General features: G+C 34.8%; 3 protein-coding genes across 4 annotated transcripts; 1 reads left to right on the top strand and 2 right to left on the bottom strand.

Annotated features, from left to right (window-relative positions):
- Positions 1 to 220: 220 nt before the first annotated feature.
- LOC111419270 (uncharacterized) lies at positions 221 to 1,820 on the top strand. Its single transcript, XM_071201426.1, has 2 exons — positions 221 to 904; positions 1,128 to 1,820. Exons 1-2 carry the CDS (start codon positions 571 to 573, stop codon positions 1,487 to 1,489), a joined length of 696 nt encoding a protein of 231 aa, XP_071057527.1. The 5' UTR covers positions 221 to 570; the 3' UTR covers positions 1,490 to 1,820.
- Positions 1,821 to 2,317: 497 nt separating this feature from the next.
- LOC111417881 (putative nuclease HARBI1) lies at positions 2,318 to 3,325 on the bottom strand. Its single transcript, XM_023050283.2, has one exon. It carries the CDS (start codon positions 3,323 to 3,325, stop codon positions 2,318 to 2,320), a length of 1,008 nt encoding a protein of 335 aa, XP_022906051.2.
- A 3,433-nt stretch (positions 3,326 to 6,758) lies between these two features.
- On the bottom strand, positions 6,759 to 16,462 carry LOC111416484 (zinc finger CCCH domain-containing protein 18). 2 transcript variants are annotated; one of them, XM_023048521.2, is made up of 5 exons: positions 16,283 to 16,462; positions 15,022 to 15,648; positions 7,659 to 9,032; positions 7,370 to 7,588; positions 6,759 to 7,317 (listed from the first exon to the last, which is right to left on the bottom strand). In XM_023048521.2, exons 2-5 carry the CDS (start codon positions 15,641 to 15,643, stop codon positions 7,016 to 7,018), a joined length of 2,517 nt encoding a protein of 838 aa, XP_022904289.2. In that variant the 5' UTR covers positions 15,644 to 15,648; positions 16,283 to 16,462; the 3' UTR covers positions 6,759 to 7,015. The 2 variants fall into 2 exon arrangements, with proteins under 2 accessions (XP_022904289.2, XP_022904290.2); XM_023048522.2 differs by having other exon boundaries at positions 15,921 to 16,448.
- Positions 16,463 to 17,767: the final 1,305 nt, after the last annotated feature.

Below are 17,767 nucleotides of genomic sequence, written 5' to 3'. Positions count from 1 at the left end.
CTTTTTTAAGATTTTATCGTCTACATAAACTTTAGATTACCTTTCTATATCAGTAATTGTTTATGTTTTCATGTATTTAATCCAAATTTGTTGTAAAGTATTTCTTTTATGTTACAAAAGACCTTATGTTACCTCCGTAATATTAAATCGAATCACATTTACCACACAGCTTTTTATTATTGTTAACGTATTTCACAAATTATTAGATGGGATATCTGCCGAAATCTACAAAACCAAGGGAGAAAGACAAGGGGTGGTATGAATAAAAAGCGAGCAAATGCTCTTAAGTATAAGCAACAGCTATAAGCTTATGCTGAAAGTAAAAGGTCCGAGTATAAGCATTTGCTCCGATTTGTATGAATAATGATTTGCTTTTACTTATGAGCATCTGCTTAGATCAAATGAGGATTTGCTCGTCTAACTCGTCGTGACTTGTATAAATCGGTGCCGCAGTTGTTATACTTACGCTCTTAGTATTTGATGTTTGTGTTTATTTACCTAACCTAACATACTGAATTATACCCTTAGAAGTTTAATGCTTTGTATAAACCAGTAATTTGTAAGACAACAATGTCGGCAGAAGAAAATGGTGACGATGTATCAAGCAACAATTTGCTAGTAGCATTGCAGTTGCAAAAAAGGTCATGGAAAACACAAATTCCGCAGAAAAAAACATTGAAAGATGAAGCCTTGAGGCAATCAGTTCTTGAGCTAGAACGTCAATTGGGAAAACCATTAACCTCTTCTCAATTGATGAAAAAAGTAAACAATATGAAAACGAGGCTAAAAAGCAAAGTGGACAAAAACAAAACCGGGAATAAAAAAACCGTTTTATGCCAGTGGGAAAAAATTTTGCACGAATTAATGGATGGAGAGGATAATCCGACTATAAGCAAAATTCCTGGTAAGTATGTATTTTATTTAACCTGTTTATGTTATACAAATATATGTATCGCGTATATATTCATAAAACTTTGTTAAAGTTAATTCTTTACATAACTTACCTAACTAGATGTATAAAAAATGGCTCTTTGAAACACTAAAAATTTGTACGAAATATGAAATAGGTAGTTATTTTCATTCATAATTTTAAACTAATGGCTAAATATGTTCCGTTTTTATTATAGGAGCAAAAAGTATTGGACCTCCTACCACCAAAATAAACAAAAACAACGAAGATTTATCATCTTCTATATTGCTTGAGTCTGCGCAGACGGATGAATTTAGTCCCCAAATAGCTTCCCTTGTGCCACCTCGACCTACAAAACATCAAACGAAGAAGAATTTAGAAACATATGAAACAGAAGAAACTTCCAAACTCACTACTCAGGAATTGCAACGATTGGTACTTATCGAACAATTGGAGACCACTCGTGTTCAAAGGCAGTATTATCGAGAAATGATGCAAAAATCCAATACCGGTCGCTCTTATTATGAGCCTGATGGAAACGAAAACGATAATGATGTACCTAGGTACGCAGTGCTTTAAAGAAATAATAAATTTGGTTTAGATAGATACTTTGGTACTAACAATATGATATGATTCCATGCAAAGATTACATTTACAAAACATGTTTTTTGTTAAGGGATATTTGTTATTTTTATAAAATGATTTTTCTTAAGGGCTATTGTAGGAAAAAGACTTGCCATACAAGAATTTTATCTTTATTTCATATAACACGTTTTTTTTCTGAGTTATTGTAGGAATTAAAAAAAACATTTCATACTAAGAATTTTCTCTTTATTTAACATAAATAAAACATTACATTCTTAAGGGTTATAATTTGTACCAGAAGCATTTTATTTTTGTTATTGTTGTACGGCGCATAATAGTATATTATTCAACAAGCGTACAATGGCGGCTGTTACCCACGAAGAAGAAGTTGCAACACGAGCGAGTGTTGTAATCTGAGTGGGTAACATCCATTATACGCAATTTGAATACTATACTTTATCTACAACTATTTAATTTTGAAAAAAAAATCAAAAAAACGAAAAAAAAAATAAACTTGATAGACATTTCAGACATAACCTCAATATAAGAAAGCTGTCATTTCTGTTAATATTTTATTTTTTGATTAGTAGGCAGTGTCAGAAGTGTGGAATAATGGCCTCATTATTCAACACTTTGTCTGTCATGGGTAATGAGTGTCATTACCCGTCAAAAATCAATTGTATAACGAATAGATAATTCAATAGTTGTAGATAAAAATATTTTTTTGTATATTTAAATTTGTAAAGCATAAGTACTTAATAAAAATATCAATATATATGTTTTTTATTTTAATTATTTCAAACTCTTATAATACACAAACTTCTACCTCAAATTCTGTGTAAAGATAACATCAGCTATTTCAAGTCTTCGCTCTCTTGCACGCTGAAGAAGACGATCTTCTTCTAATTCATATTCTTCGCCGTTATTGAGATTTTCTTCATCATCATCATCTGGAAAATCTGCATCTCCTAAATATTTGGCAATGTTGTGTAGTACAATGCAACAAACAATAACGGAAGGGACTCTTTCCAATTTAACACGGCACATATATTTTAGAATTGGAAATCTTCGCTTAAGTTGGCCGAAACATCTTTCGATAATCACCTTTTCTTTCTTAAACAATCTGTTGTAAGTTCTTTCAGATTCGTTATTTGGGTTCCGAAATGGTGTCATTAGCCACGGTTCCAAACCATAACCGTCATCTCCTAATAATATTGCACCAGGGAATTGTTGCATAATCAAACGTGTTTCAGAATTTCTCCAAATTCTAGCGTCATGCACAGAACCCGGCCAACTTGCATCAACACTAGTAAAGATTTCTTTGGAGTTGCACGTTGCTTGCACATTTAAAGTCGCCAACCCCTTTCTGTTGATGTATTCATCACCGTGATGGATAGGTTTCAATATTTGAACGTGTGTGCAATCAATTACGCCTATCGCACATGGAAATTGAAATGTCTCCTGCCACCTCTCCTGTGCTTCGTTTACTTGGTTCAACGTTGACGGAAATTTGATCCATAAAGGAGCTTTTTCGAGTATTTTGTTAATCACGAACGTAATTGTTTTTGATACTGTCGACTGATGAATTCCCAATTCTTCAGCAACACCAGTTTGGAAACCAGGATTGGTCATATACCGTAAAAATATCTTAATTTTAAGGTCCGACGAAAGAGCACCTCCTCTTCTTTCGTTGTTCTCGCCCATAAAGTGTGTTGCAATGTAATGCAAATTTTCTTCCTCAAACCGGTAAAGTGATTTAAAATCTCGGTTATCAGCTCCTCTTCGTACTTTGTAATGTTTTTCTGCCCGTAAATTAATAAACTCTGCCATTATTACCGACCACTGAAAGGGTGCATCTAGTACTGAACTAGATGCACATTTTATCGAGCATATGCTCAAAATGTGAAGCAAAACCTCCGTTTTATTCATATCAATCGGAGCATATGCTTAAAAGTAAGTAGATGCTCATGCTCAGAGGAAAGTGTTGAGTAAAAGCTTTTACTTACATTTTTATTCATAAAATATGTAGCAAATGCTCGAAATTTTGCGAGTATAAGGTTTTACTCTCCTTTATTCATACCACCCAAGGAATGGCATGTATACACTTTATCCTCAAAAATAAGGAGCACAAGACAATGGCCAACTGAACAGTGCGAATCACTAGTTATTTATAAAAACAGCTAACCAACAAACTGCAATAATTACAGAACAGTTGCTTTGATACCACAATCAGTAATCTTCTGGCAGCAATATTCCAATGATTTGTTAAAATGCCATTCATATTCTCTCAATTCATGAATAAGTCTCACATTTATTGGAATTAACTAGTGTTATTGTATTATTCATGTACCGAAAACCTCATTTACTATTGATGACGTAATGAATTGATTCGGGTTATCGTCAATTTCTTAGCCTCTTACCTTTATAAACCTTGGAATCGAACCGCCAACAAGAAACGGGCGACAAATTTTATCTCAGAATCAGATGGGTCGTTCTCAGAAGGGCTAAAAAAGTGTCCCTCTAATATCAAATCTTATATACTGAGATAAGTACATTCATTCGAGCAAAAAGCTATATGGTGAGACTCATTAGTATTACTTCATTAAGTTACATTAAAGTAACAAATATTTTATGTACACAAAATTCAAAAATTTTTAAAAGTTGGTTCGCACTTCATTAAATATTCAGGTGTCCCTCTGGTAAAATTGCAACTAAAACTATTTCTAAATCGGAAATAAAATAGTATTATATCATTTTATTACTGTCTTTTTTATATGGGGTAATTAACAAATCGATTTGAAGATGGTTTGCAATTTGTTATACATTTTGGTTTTAAATTAATCTCGAAAATGTTGTGTCCCTCGTTTTAATCTCAACTCCGTTACCACATCTTCTAATATAAATATTCGTGTCGCTATGGTTACCCGGCTCATTGTTAACACTGCACAGGGAAGTTAATATTAGTATGACACAATAACTGTTAAAAAATATAAAATTGACACGCTGAATATATTCAAGATTTTGATTGATTTCTACAAATATTTTCTGGCTATTCGGTTTCTCAACTCCGTTACCTGTCGTGAAAGGTAAAGTTTAAGTGATTTCTTACTGTAATTACATTAAGTAAATTACTAAAAAATATACGAACACGGTATACAACTATCAGCATAAAATCTAATTTAGTTTAATTTTGAATATTTTTGAAAGCGCGTTTTCTCAACTCCGTGAATTTCAACTCCGTTACTAATGTTAGGCAGTAGCATTTACAGCCACATTTAACAGTTACAACGCATTATGTACTGTAAATATTTTATTTTCAATGTATCCAACATTTAGTTAAAAGTTAAAGAAAAAGAAAACAGCGCTCAAATGTGATAATTTCCAAATTTATATGCACCATGTTTCTCTTGCTTTAGACGAGATCTAATTTTGAGTATAATTTCGATTTTACGTTTTATTATTCTTTTGTTCCAAAATGTGAAAACTAGAGGTAAGGTCTTAAGTGAGGCTGCGGTTACAACATCAAAGTAAAAGAAAATATGCAATTAAAAGAAGAGGGATGCTTTGAGAAAACTGAGAGCGCAACGAAAAAATGATCCTGAGGCTTATGAAATTGCTAAATTGAAGGAAAGACAGCGGTATCATCGCAGAGTGAATTACGATAAAATAAAAAAGATATCAATGTTAACAGATCCAGATAAAAGACGTAAAAGGGAAGAATAGAGGGAACATAGTAAGAAACTTACCAAGCAAAAAAGGCAGCTAGAAAAACACCAAGTAGTTACAGAATTGATACAATCTATTCCGAGATACATATATGTTGCACCTCAGGAGTATATCCATCAGTATCGGTGTATAAATGTAGTGAAAAAGAATTTATCTGTTGATAAAATCTTGATCCATATGGATTTTTCTAAAAATTACTTCTGGAAATATACTGAAAAAGTACAATCTGCACACTTTGGCTCTTTAAAGCATCAGATATCTTAGATATAACTGCGGCGTGGTAAAGTCTGTCAAGCAACCTTACCACACTTTTCATACCTTAGTTGTATATTAAAAGTATCCACACCAGATTACGATACTTTAGTAAAAGTCTTACAAAACTCAATAAAAGGGATCAAGATCTTTCGTATCGATGAAAAACTAATCCCTATAATCGACGAACTGATCCCAGAAAATATTCCTATGTTTAAAGGTACGATGAAAGTAGCCTGGATCAATAAATAAGGAATAGACTTACTTTCAGAGAACTGACATGTCTGTGTTGTGAACCCGGCCAGCTTTGCTCACACTATAACTTGGATCTAAGGAGTATAGAACAGCTCTACGTTATAGCGTTGTATATACAGATTCATCATCATTGGATGATGATATGCCATTGAGTTTAGTATGCAATAAGTTGAGATGTTAGGAACAAAACTTGGAATTAAATTATTATTTGTCAACTCCGTTACCTCTAAACTTAACATTATTTAATTATATTCTCAAAGTACAAAACTTTTGTTATACTAATATGTTTTCTTCGATAAATATATAACCTACAAAACTAATTACACGATTTTTTTTTCTTATAAACCTTTTTTCCACCCTTTCTGAGAATGACCCAGATACTAAACATTGCAAATTCTAAGATTCGATGAGAATAAAAATTAATTACATTGATTCAGATACTGTTGTAAGTATCTTCACTAATTACACTATGTTACACTCTAAATACTGCAAGTTGATACTGATAACATCTACAGGTTAACATAACCAGAATGACGAAAATATGCTTGATCGCTGTCTATAATGTTTCAATAATTCGTTCAAATGCCAATCATATTATAGCAATTGCTATTACCATTACTAACAATGTTAGTTTTTCTTTAAAGTTGTTCAAAAATTTAAAATCTAGATGTGGAATTTTTCTAGTTCATTGAATTTCAAGGTTAATTCATTAACATATTGAACTGTAACAAAATTATAATATTTAAATAAAGATTTCTTAGGAATTCCTTTTAGGAAGCAGGTTCTTTTCATAAATAAAATTACCTTTTCTTTTAAATCCAAATGCATTTATTTACAACGTTATATATAATAAACACTGTAAATCATAAAAAAGAAAACTTCAATTATCGTTACATTTTTAAAACTAACAACTATTTGTTAACGTTTTATTTTTATGATTTAATTGTTTTCTTCAAAGTATTTCTTAATTAGAGTAAATACTCGACAGTTATTGATTATTATGAAGAAATAATTAATTTCAAGAAAAGAAAATTAGTTAATTACTTATAGTAACGATCTTATCATCACTCAACATTAAAAGATTTATCCTAATTAAAAAAAAAAAAAAAGAAATAAATCTCACAGTTATTCACAAGATACGAGAAACTGTTACAAAAAAAATATAAAAAAAGAACGAAAATAACTTCATTGTGCTTCACATTTAAATCCTAACAATAATAATATAAAATAATAAACCATCATTACCTTTTTTTGTCATTAATCTCCCTCCAATTAATTTTTTTGCAATCAATTAACTTTCGATCTCTTTTTAGCAATAGCATCTTCCACCGCCTTTAATTGTTTCAACAATTCCTCCCTTCTCGATGTTGCCTTTTTATTAGACGCTGCTTTAGGATCGACCAAAGGTGGTGAAGCAGCAACCCTCTTTTTCCCACCACCCCCTGAACTCTCAATTTTCCTAACATCACCCGTTTCTGGTTTTCTTACTCCAACCGGATTTTTTAAATTCAATTTAATTTGTTTCTTTTCCGTACCACCTTTCAAAACATCCATCGCTTGAGCTTTTAATGCCATCGCTAAATCAACACCTACAAACGCTCTTAAATAGTTTACCTACTACAAGTTGGTGAGTTAACTTACGTCGAGGTGGAGGACTCCCATCTCTACTCGTAGAACTGCTCGATCCTGAAGAATCAGAGTCGCTTGAACTTGAACCGGATGACTCGGATGATGAACGAGACGAACGCCTTCTACCTTTTACTCGAGCTAAAGCTGCTGCGATAGCTAATTTGCTCGTTGTACGCCCCAAATCGGATTTGGATGGTGGTGGTGGGTTTTGAGCACCAACACGCATCATACCTAACAAAAGAATTAATTGATTTAATTACAATATTCTTTTTTAATTCAAAGTAATTTTGAATTAATTTACCTGGTGATAAAGCCTTTTTCTTTGGTGCTGGTGGATTCATAAGAGCAGCACGTTCATTAGCAGCTTTTCTTTCGGAAACAATAACCGACGGTGAAACCGCTTGCCTTGGTCGATGTGAACGATTTTCTTTCTTATGCCTAGAGGTTCTCGATCGAGAACTATATGAACTTCGACTCGATCGTGAAGAAGATCTCGATGAGCTACTTGATGAATAACTCGAACCAGAACTGTATGATCTCTTCCTTCCTTTTCTCGTTCCAGGGGATTTTGATCTCATCCACGGATCCGACCATTCGTCTCCTCTACCTTGCGGACGTTCTTCCGGTACTTTTTGAACGATAACTTCGCGTTTTGGTCGCCGCGGTTTTGATGAAGATTGTCCGGGTGCTTCTTCTTCGTATTTATTGTTGTAATAATCCGGCATACGATGTGGTGGTAATTCTCTGTAAGATGGGCGCACTCTTTCTCTTGGCTGAAATTCGGGTTCGTACAAAACTTGACGTCGTCCGTAGTATTCTTCGGGAGGTGGTGGTCGAGCAATAGGAGGATATTCAGCGGGAACCGGATGGTGTGGTCTCATTACGTATCGTGGCTCAGGCGATGGGGCCCTAGCGTAATAACCATTTTCTTTATCAAATTCTTCTTGAGCTAAACTAAGGTTCATTTTTTTCTCTTCAAAATCAATATCTTGTTCTTTCCTTTTCATAGACTTCCTTAACATTTCTTTTGCTGTTCTTAAGCCGCGTTCCCAAGCCGATTCTACCATCGGGGGTTCAGGACGGTACATTCGCTCTTCACGACCGTACTCACCCGGAATAACTGGTCTAATCATTTCGAACATGGTGTAATTTCCTTTATCTGTTACACCTGGGTGAAGAAACCGACAACTTGCACCCCAAGTGCATTGCCCCCTCGAAAAAAATCGACAAACCGGTCTCGGTTCAGTTTCTTCAGGTCGAGCTTCATCCTCATCAGTTACCTCCCCCTCTTCTAATTCATCCTTTTCTTCTTTTTTATCTTTTTCCTCCACTTTTTGGGCAACAGCTTCTTTATCTTCATCTTTCGTCGGCTCTTGATCTTGACATTCACCATCTTCCGCTTCAAAATCGAGTTGTTCTTCGCCTTCTTCAGCTTTACTCGTTTTTTCAGAAACCTTTTTTACTTCCGTTTCGGTCGGCTTAGGATCGGCGGGAATTTGTTCTTCTTCTTCATCTTCGATTTTATCCTCTTTATGTTCTTCTTCTTCTTCCTCAGAATGACATCCTATTGAATCATCTAAATCGGAAACGTCTGATAAATCGTCGTGAGTGATGTTTATCGATTCTTTTTTCGCTTCTGGACTCTGTGGTTTTTCATGATCCGATTCCATATCACCTTTTGAAAGAAAAAAATTAATCATAATATCCGAAAATTAGATACATTGTAGTAAAAATGTTTAAATCGTTTTGAACTATTTAAAATGATCAAAAACGGATTGGTACTCATTGCTGTTAAAAATATTTTCTAAAAAAGTTTAATTTAGTAAAAACGGCGCGTCACAATGACATTAGGTTCGTTCCAACCGCACTTTTGACTGCCAATTGACAGTCACCAGCCTGCGCAGTTGAAAAGTGCTGTTCCATCCGACCCGTGGACGTGCCGCGGACTGGTCGGCGACAAGTTGTCATGAGTTCCAACGAGCGTCGGACGCGTTCATGTACGCGTCCGCGACAAGTCAAATGCGTACCTGGTTTCGACGATGTACGGTTTGTCACGTTCTTTAGCGCTTGCGCATAACAGCGCATAACTCATTTCCAATTGTGCAGCCGGTCTGTTTGTATCTCTTATGGGTATCTTTACCATCAAGCGTGTCTGTCACGACGAGCTGAGTCAATAGCTTTGTTTGGTATCTTGCACTAACGTACACCAGTGCACACTTTTTCTTAAAAATAGTGTTTGGTAGACTGGTGTAGATAGTGCCGCCGCGTTTGGTAAGCGATTGCGTTTTAAAAGCGCAGACACTTTTCACACCGACTCGCCGGCAAGTGTAGGAAGTGTAGTGTAAGTCGACATAACCTTTAAGACGTATTTAGTTTTTTGAAAGTGTCAAAGTTAGATTTATTTAAACAGAAATAAAATATTGTAAGCTAGTAAAAACAATAAATAACAGTTTGATTTGTAGAAAACGTTCTATTCAATTAAAATTAACAACCCAATAGGAAGTTCTGCGGTTAAATATAATGGCTAAAATTGAAAGACAGTTAAATGTAAGAATAATTTATGATGAAGGGGGAAAACTACAGGCAACATTTCCTTTTTTAATTTATTCATCTTGATTCTTTGATCAATAATAAATTATTCAACTTCCTACAGAAATAATAAAGATTACATAACCTATAACTGTCATAATAATCCGTTTTACCAAACACCTAAAATTGTTACACTTATGCACTTTGAAAATGTGTTGAAAACTGAGAGTTGTCAACTGCACTACACTTGCTACACTAGGAGTATTTATAGCAAGTGTACCAAACACAGCTTATATCTATGTGGAAAACTACTGGCACTATTTCTCTGAAAATTTGTATATAGCGTTTATCCGAGGTGCTCGTTTCAGCTAAAATATTTTCAGTTTTCTCCAACTTCCGGTTATACCGGAAATGGACCCAACTTCGTTATTTTAAATGGAATGCACCAATTTTTATAGAATTTTTGAGATCCACACTAAATTTTAATACAATTTGATACAAGTCATCATATGTCTAGAGTGCACCATTTATGAATTATTTCAGTTTTTTCGAAAATTATGGCAGATGCAACCCTTCATAATGAAAGTAATTTTTCGAAATTACAGGAGTCCGGCCAAATATTCTCAGGGTTTGCACAGAGAGGACCCACAGGTTACATAACCCTTTAAAAGTTTTTTGAAAAATTATACAGAGTTATCAGAAATTTGCCCCGAATCTCGAAAAGTCGAAAATTTCATCTTTTTAAATGGCAACCCCAATTTGGGGTTCCTTTTCAAGTATTATGTAAGCTGTGGGTCGTCTCTGTGCAAACTTTGACAATATTTGGCCGGACTCGACCGTAATTTCGAAAAATTATATTTATTGTGAAGGGTTGCATCTGCCAAAATTTTCGAAAAGACTGAAATAATTGAAAAATGACATGAAAGACATATGATTACTTATATCAAATTGTATTAAAATTTGGCGGGGATCTCGAAAATTCAATAAAAGTTGTTAAAATAACGAAGTTAGGGTCCATTTCCGGTATAACCGGAAGTTGGAGAAATCTGAAAATATTTGAGCTGAAACGAGAACTTCGGGTAAACCCATATGCAAATTTTCACAAAAATAGTGCAGGTAGTTTGCCATATACATATAGACTCAGCTCGTCGTGACAGACCCTGTACAGGGTGTCCCAATTTCGATGTCCGCATAGGCTATCTCCGAAACTAAAAGAGATAGAAAAAAAGTAGCTTACATGTCATGATCTCGTTTTTCGAGAAAATGCTAATGCCGAAAACTCCGAACAGCTATCGTCTTTTGTTTTCACCCTATCGGCAAAAACTGAAAATTTTGCAAAAACGACAATCGCGAATATCTCACTTATTATCAAAGATGGAGTATTATAAATAAAACATTATATGGGCAACTTTTTACGAAGAATTCGGTGGCGTAGGTAGAATTTTTGCCCATCTTTTATTTTCGAAATTTTAGACGTAACTTTATTTTTTTAAATGGAAACCATAGTTGGCAATGGCTTAAAATTTGTTATTTTCTTCTGATAACAAATATATATAGTTTATGGGTATATTTCTTATAGTTATTAAATAATTAACAAAAATTCATTTTGTTCCATCTAAATCTAATGTATGTATTTAAAAGCTAATGTTGCTATGGTGATAACCATACATACTATGATGGAACATAAAAAAAATTCGATAACAACTCTGGCATTATGTACTGGTACGATGCAAGGTTTATATATAAAAGGTTGTCTAGGTTCGTACGCAACCATACTGCGCATTACGTCACATGTGGAAAATAATACCGCCAAGCAATTCAAATTAAACAAATGCATGGGACACCATATGGCCATGAGGTTGCGTGCGCAATCCGTGATCGCTTACGTCACGAAACACTCCTGCTCTTGCCCCTCGCCCACAAACTAAAATCAAAGTATTGCAGCATAGGAACTTAGACAACCTTTAATATATAAACCTTGGGTACGATGCACCAGCATGTTAAATGTCAAAGTATAACAAAACTGAATAAAACTTTACAATGAATTTTGAAAATTATGAAAAATGTAACATGATGGAATGCTATATATTGTCAGATAAAAATGCGACGTTAGTCGCGGAATTTTATTTCACAAGATATCCAGAAAGAAGACGTGCGGTTGTCTTCTTTCTGGTCTTTGCTCGCTGTAAGAGCCTTCAGCCGATTAGCAGAAAATTTAATAGATATTTGGTCCTTCCCCAAACCACATACAAAAACATACCAAAATGACCTGCAAGAGAAATTGCAACAAGACGTCTGACCCAAAAGCCGCTGCTCCCGCATATGATAGAGAAATAAGTATAAACCATACAAAGCGGGGCTAACTCATTATTTACGCGCCGGAGATGTCAATCGAAGATTAGAATTTTGTAGATGATATTTAGAAAAATTAAATAATCTGCTGTTTGTTCAAAATGTTATCTGGACCGATGAAGTCTCTGAGTGTTCAAAGAAGATTGGGGTTCAATGTATGGTGTGTCCTTTTAGATAATAGAATTTTGGCATATAGTATCTACCATAAAAACTTAAACTCAGGGAAATACCTCAATATATTAAGGCAGCACATTGAGCCTTTGCTCCACAATTTGCCACTAAATATGTCTCAAATGATATATTTTCAGTATGACTGAGCACCAGCACATAATGCCAGAGTTGTTAGTGAATTTTTAAATACTACTACAAACTCAAGGACAGTAGAATCTAATAGGACTGCTACAACCATTGTTGTGACAACCTACCCGCAAACTACGTCACACCATTTTCCACGCCCAGCTGTTGTTATGGTCTATGCGTTTGCTGTGTGTTTTTAGAGGTTATATCCTAGACGTATTCATATTAGTTTTGAAATTTTATGTTTTTAGACGTATTAATGTCTATCATATAACCTCTAAAAACACAGACAGTTACCAGGCGTGGTAAATAGTGTGACGTAGATTGCGGGCAACCAACCCGTAGTCGACTACAAAAATACAATGGTTGTAGCAGTCCTGTTAGATTCTACTGTCCTTGCTACAAACTTTGGCAATAATTGGAAACAATGCTTTCCCTCATGGTATGGTTATCACCATAACAACATTAAGTTCTAAATACATAACAATAGTTTTAGAAAGAACAAAAAAAATTGATACATTATATTCAATCATAGTATGTATGGTTATCACCATAGCAACATTAGCTTTTAAATACATACATTAGATTTAGATGGAACAAAATGAATTTTTGTTAATTATTCAATAACTATAAGAAATATACCCCACAAACTATATATATTTGTTATCAGAAGAAAATAACAAATTATTTTAAGTCATAGCCAACTATGGTTTCCATTTAAAAAAATAAAGTTACGTCTAAAATCTCGAAAATAAAAGATGGGAAAAAAATTCTACCTACGCCACTGAATTCTTCGTAAAAAGTTGCCCATATAATGTTTTATTTATAATACTCCATCTTTGATAATAAGTGAGATATTCGCGATTGTCGTTTTTGCAAAATTTTCAGTTTTTGCCGATAGAGCGAAAACAAAAGACGATAGCTGTTCGCAGTTTTCGGCATTAGCATTTTCTCGAAAAACGAGATCATGACATGTAAGCTACTTTTTTTCTATCTCTTTTAGTTTCGGAGATGGCCTATGCAGACATCGAAATTGGGACACCCTGTACAGGTGTCCAAATTTCGATGGGTTTCTAGGGTATCTCAGTTATTATGAAAGATAGAAAGTTGCGGCTTTCGCGAACCTGAGCTACTTTTTTGTGAAGCTTACAATGGCGCAAACCAAATTTTCATAGCCCTCTTCGTTTTTGACATACAGGGAGTGTTTCTAAATTTACGATTTTCAGACACCCCTGTATCTCGGCTATCCGGAAACGTAAAAACGGGTTCTAATAGATTTTTTCACGTAGAATCTAATGGTGCACGTAGAATTTTTCTAGTCGTCACGGTTTTTGAGTTATTAAGAGTTAAGTATTTTAGAAGTTGAGTATACAGTATTTGAGTTGTCTCAAAAACCGTGATGACTAGAAAAATTCTACGTGCACCATTGGATTCCACGTGAAAAAATCTAATAGAACCCGTTTTTACTTTTCTACTAAGTTTCCGGATAGCCGAGATACAGGAGGTGTCTGAAAATCGTAAATATCAAACACTCATCAAAAACGAAGAGGACTATGAAAATTTGGTTTGCGCCATTCTAAGTTTCACAAAACTAGTAGTTCAGGTTCGCGAAAACCGCAACTTTCTATCTTTCATAATAACTGAGATACCCTGCAAACCCATCGAAATTTGGACACCTGTACATTTGAATTTGGATTATTCTCCACTCTTTTACATGTTTCTGGTGTTTTGTTTAACAAATTTTTAAGAACTTTTATTTTATATGTATGTTTTATGATAAGTTTCATAGACAACTTAATCAAAAAAGTGAAAAAACATGCATATTTTTATTTCATTTTTCTAGTAAGGGTTATTATGGGGTTATTATGCTTTTTTTACATTTGTAATTAATGCTACTTTAGTTCATTATTGTTAAAAAAATGATTAAATGGATTTCGTTTGAAATGGTAAATTGTGGTTGCAGCGCTAACTATCGGCAGGGTTGGATATAAAATGTACATAGAAATTGAAAACCGTTCCAACAGCGTTGACGAAATGTACGCGTACACGAACGTGTCCACGGACGAACATGCGCAGAAAAAAGTCCTGTACTAGTCGTGTACGCGTACACGACGAATCAAATTTGTGCGGTTGGAACGAACCAAGGTTTATAGAACATAAGGTTACCTCATTCCCTATGCCTCTGTAGTATCGATTATTACCCCGCAAATTGACGTCACTGGTTCGATACAGTCAGAATAAAAGATAGCCTATACGTGCCTATACTGTGGTACAGTCTATATAAAATAATTAAACCTCACATTGTGTTGTGTTGTTCATAGAACCAGCTACGTCACTGACCCACCTTGCCTCTCAGACGAGGAGAATCGGTATTGGGTAACCTTATGTTCTATAGACCTTGGGAACGAACCTATTATTTCTATTTTTTAGGTTAGTTGTTCCATTAGGTAATTACTTAATGTATTAATAACGTTATAGGTAATTACCATCTGAAATTTCTTCAGCTTGAGTATCTTGATTCTTCCCAACATTTTTATTTTTCCTACTAGATGAATCAACACTCGATTGACTTGAATCGGACGTATTTCCATCCTCCAAATTAATATTTTTTCGAGCCCTTCGAGATTCCCGAGACGATCCACTTTTATCAGAATTAATACTCCTTTCGGCAGAGGACTTTTTGGAACTTTCGCTACTTGGAGATTTCGGCGAGTTTGGTGACTTGGGCGATTTTGGAGATTTGGGTGATTTCGGCCCATCACCTTTTTGCATCACTTCCGGACTATTTGACCTACTCCTAGATGAACTGGAACTAGATCTACTCCTCGCCGAATTTGATCCAAATGAATTAACGGGTGACGAATAAGGATGGCTGCTGTAAGGCGAAACGGGACGATAACCTGAGCTCGGTGGGGAACCTGGTGGGCTGCTAGGCGATCGTGGTTCGCTTTGCGGCGATCTAGGTCCTCCGCTGGATGGTGAGTGAACATGATTTTTTGGAGAGACAGATCGATCGCTCACAGGGGATCTTGAACCTGAGCGAACACTCGAACGGGTCGAAGAGGGGCTTTGGGCTCCTTTTGATTCTGTCTCGCTTTCCGAGTCCATGGCAACTGTGAAAATGAGGTAGTTCGAAATGAGAGTTGATATAAAAGAGGTGATTTGGCGATGAAAATGTGTTTATAAGAGGTGATTTATTTTTCGGTTAAGGAAGACACTTTTTTGGAGTTTATCTAGCTTTTGTTGTTGAGGCCGGTGTTTTAGATACACGTCCGGTAGGAAATTAATTGGAACATCTATTGAAAGAGTGGAAATACTCTAAAATAAATGTAACAAGTAATTTGCTAGTGGACTAAAAAAACACCATTAACGGTCTGAAGCTTACCTGCGGAAATGCGAACGGTCCTTGTATACCATAAAGGAACACATGGGTTTGCCTCTTCGAGGAAGAAAACATTTTTGCCAAACTACTAACTTACTGTTACAAACTGACGACTTTTTGAATCGCACAACACAAAACTACTGAATAGTCTCTTTCGCGTTTTATACTTTTTATTGAATCAACCGCGATACATTTTGCGCTTCTTTTACATATTTTGCATTTTTATAAACCGAGATTAACATCAGCATCAGCAGTAATTTTTTTGTAAACACGTTTTATTTTTTTGTTTGTCGGATTTCGCTTTAGTTGGAAGGAAGTGTTTAACGGCTCTCACTCTCTTTCTGCACCGACGACATGTTCCTTACCTTTACTAGGCCGTACGGTCCGGATGCGACTCGCTTTGCACCTTTCTTCTTTAATATAACACTTAGGCCTTACATCAATTTATTAATATTTATTTTCTTTTTTTGATCGTTTTGACAAACGGATACTTATAAAATGGCGACAGCCTGTTGTACAACATGCGCCGAGACGTTGCAGTTTACCACTTTATCGATCCAACTATTTTTTAATGCGCATGCTCCAACACAATAAAACAACAATTATAATAATATATCAAATTTATTGTTATTTTTATGTATACTAACGTTTTTAAATAACAACATTATTTGCGTTATTTCTATACGGACTGTATAAATTAATTTTTGCATATTTTTTGACAACAGCAATATGTGGTGCCATCTGTTGGTGGTACCTTTGACCACATACTTAAAATTGCTAAATTCTAATTTAAATCTATCTAACCAAATAAATCTTTAATTATATCTTTATTTAAGTATTTAAATATCCTTTTATAACATCAGAAAGTTTCAATTCTTAAATCCAAGCCGTTTTAGAGTAATTAATTTTTTCTCTCATCTTATTTTTAAAAATCGTTAAATTCAAATTGGGGATAATAAATTTTATTAAATAAAGTAGTTATTTATATCATCCCTTTATAACCTCAAAAAGTTTTAACAGTTCGTAACAATTGTAGCACCATCCATTGATACTTTCACCAACTAAAAAACGCAGATTTGGTCTTTAACTAAACATCAATTCAAGTCCCTTTGTCTCCGCGCTTTCTTTCATTTGATTAACATTCAAAATTTGATTGAAATGAAGTTTCGACCCAAACAATAAAATAATTTTAATGAACGAACTTTGGGTAAAATTAAAGTAGAAGATATTCTTTGTTTCAATTGAAATCATAAAAATGAGTCACGTAGTCTTAAAAGATTATGCAGGGGGCTTACTTTCGTTGTGAAAGCTTCCGCAGATGGCACGGAGCAACTAATTTCATATCGTTCTCTGTCACCGGGCAAATAAAATTTTATCTTGGAGCAGCAGCTTGCCGCAGCACCGCTTTAGTATGCGAACGCTAATTCCGTTCTGACGGGGACAATGGGTCTTTCCTACTAACGTTTCATTTATTCCGCAAGAGAACCGTAGGTCGTCTCATCTTTTCAACGATAATTTGCGAACACTCGAATCTGGAATTGTTTCACCAAAGGAGATGGAGAGGAACGCCCGGAGATTGGATTAGGCTTCAGGCAAGTTTGAGGCTTTTCTCTAGCGATACTTTAACTTTACTTTAACTGGAGGAATTGGAGGAACTGAGGGATGGCGGCGAGGATTAACGGTTGGGTGCTTTTAAATTAACATTTTTACATGATTTTAGTTGGATTAATTGTGCTTTAAACGAACGCAAAACATTACGTTATTAAGTAAACAAGGGGTTTGATGCGTATATCTCTTCCTGTGTATACACGTACCAAAACATCAATATTCTCTGTTGACGGTTGCTTTCT

The sequence above is a fragment of the Onthophagus taurus genome, chromosome 1 (genome assembly GCF_036711975.1).
Source record: "Onthophagus taurus isolate NC chromosome 1, IU_Otau_3.0, whole genome shotgun sequence".
NCBI lineage: Eukaryota > Metazoa > Arthropoda > Insecta > Coleoptera > Scarabaeidae > Onthophagus > Onthophagus taurus.
This window is presented reverse-complemented; position numbering and strand designations above follow the sequence as displayed.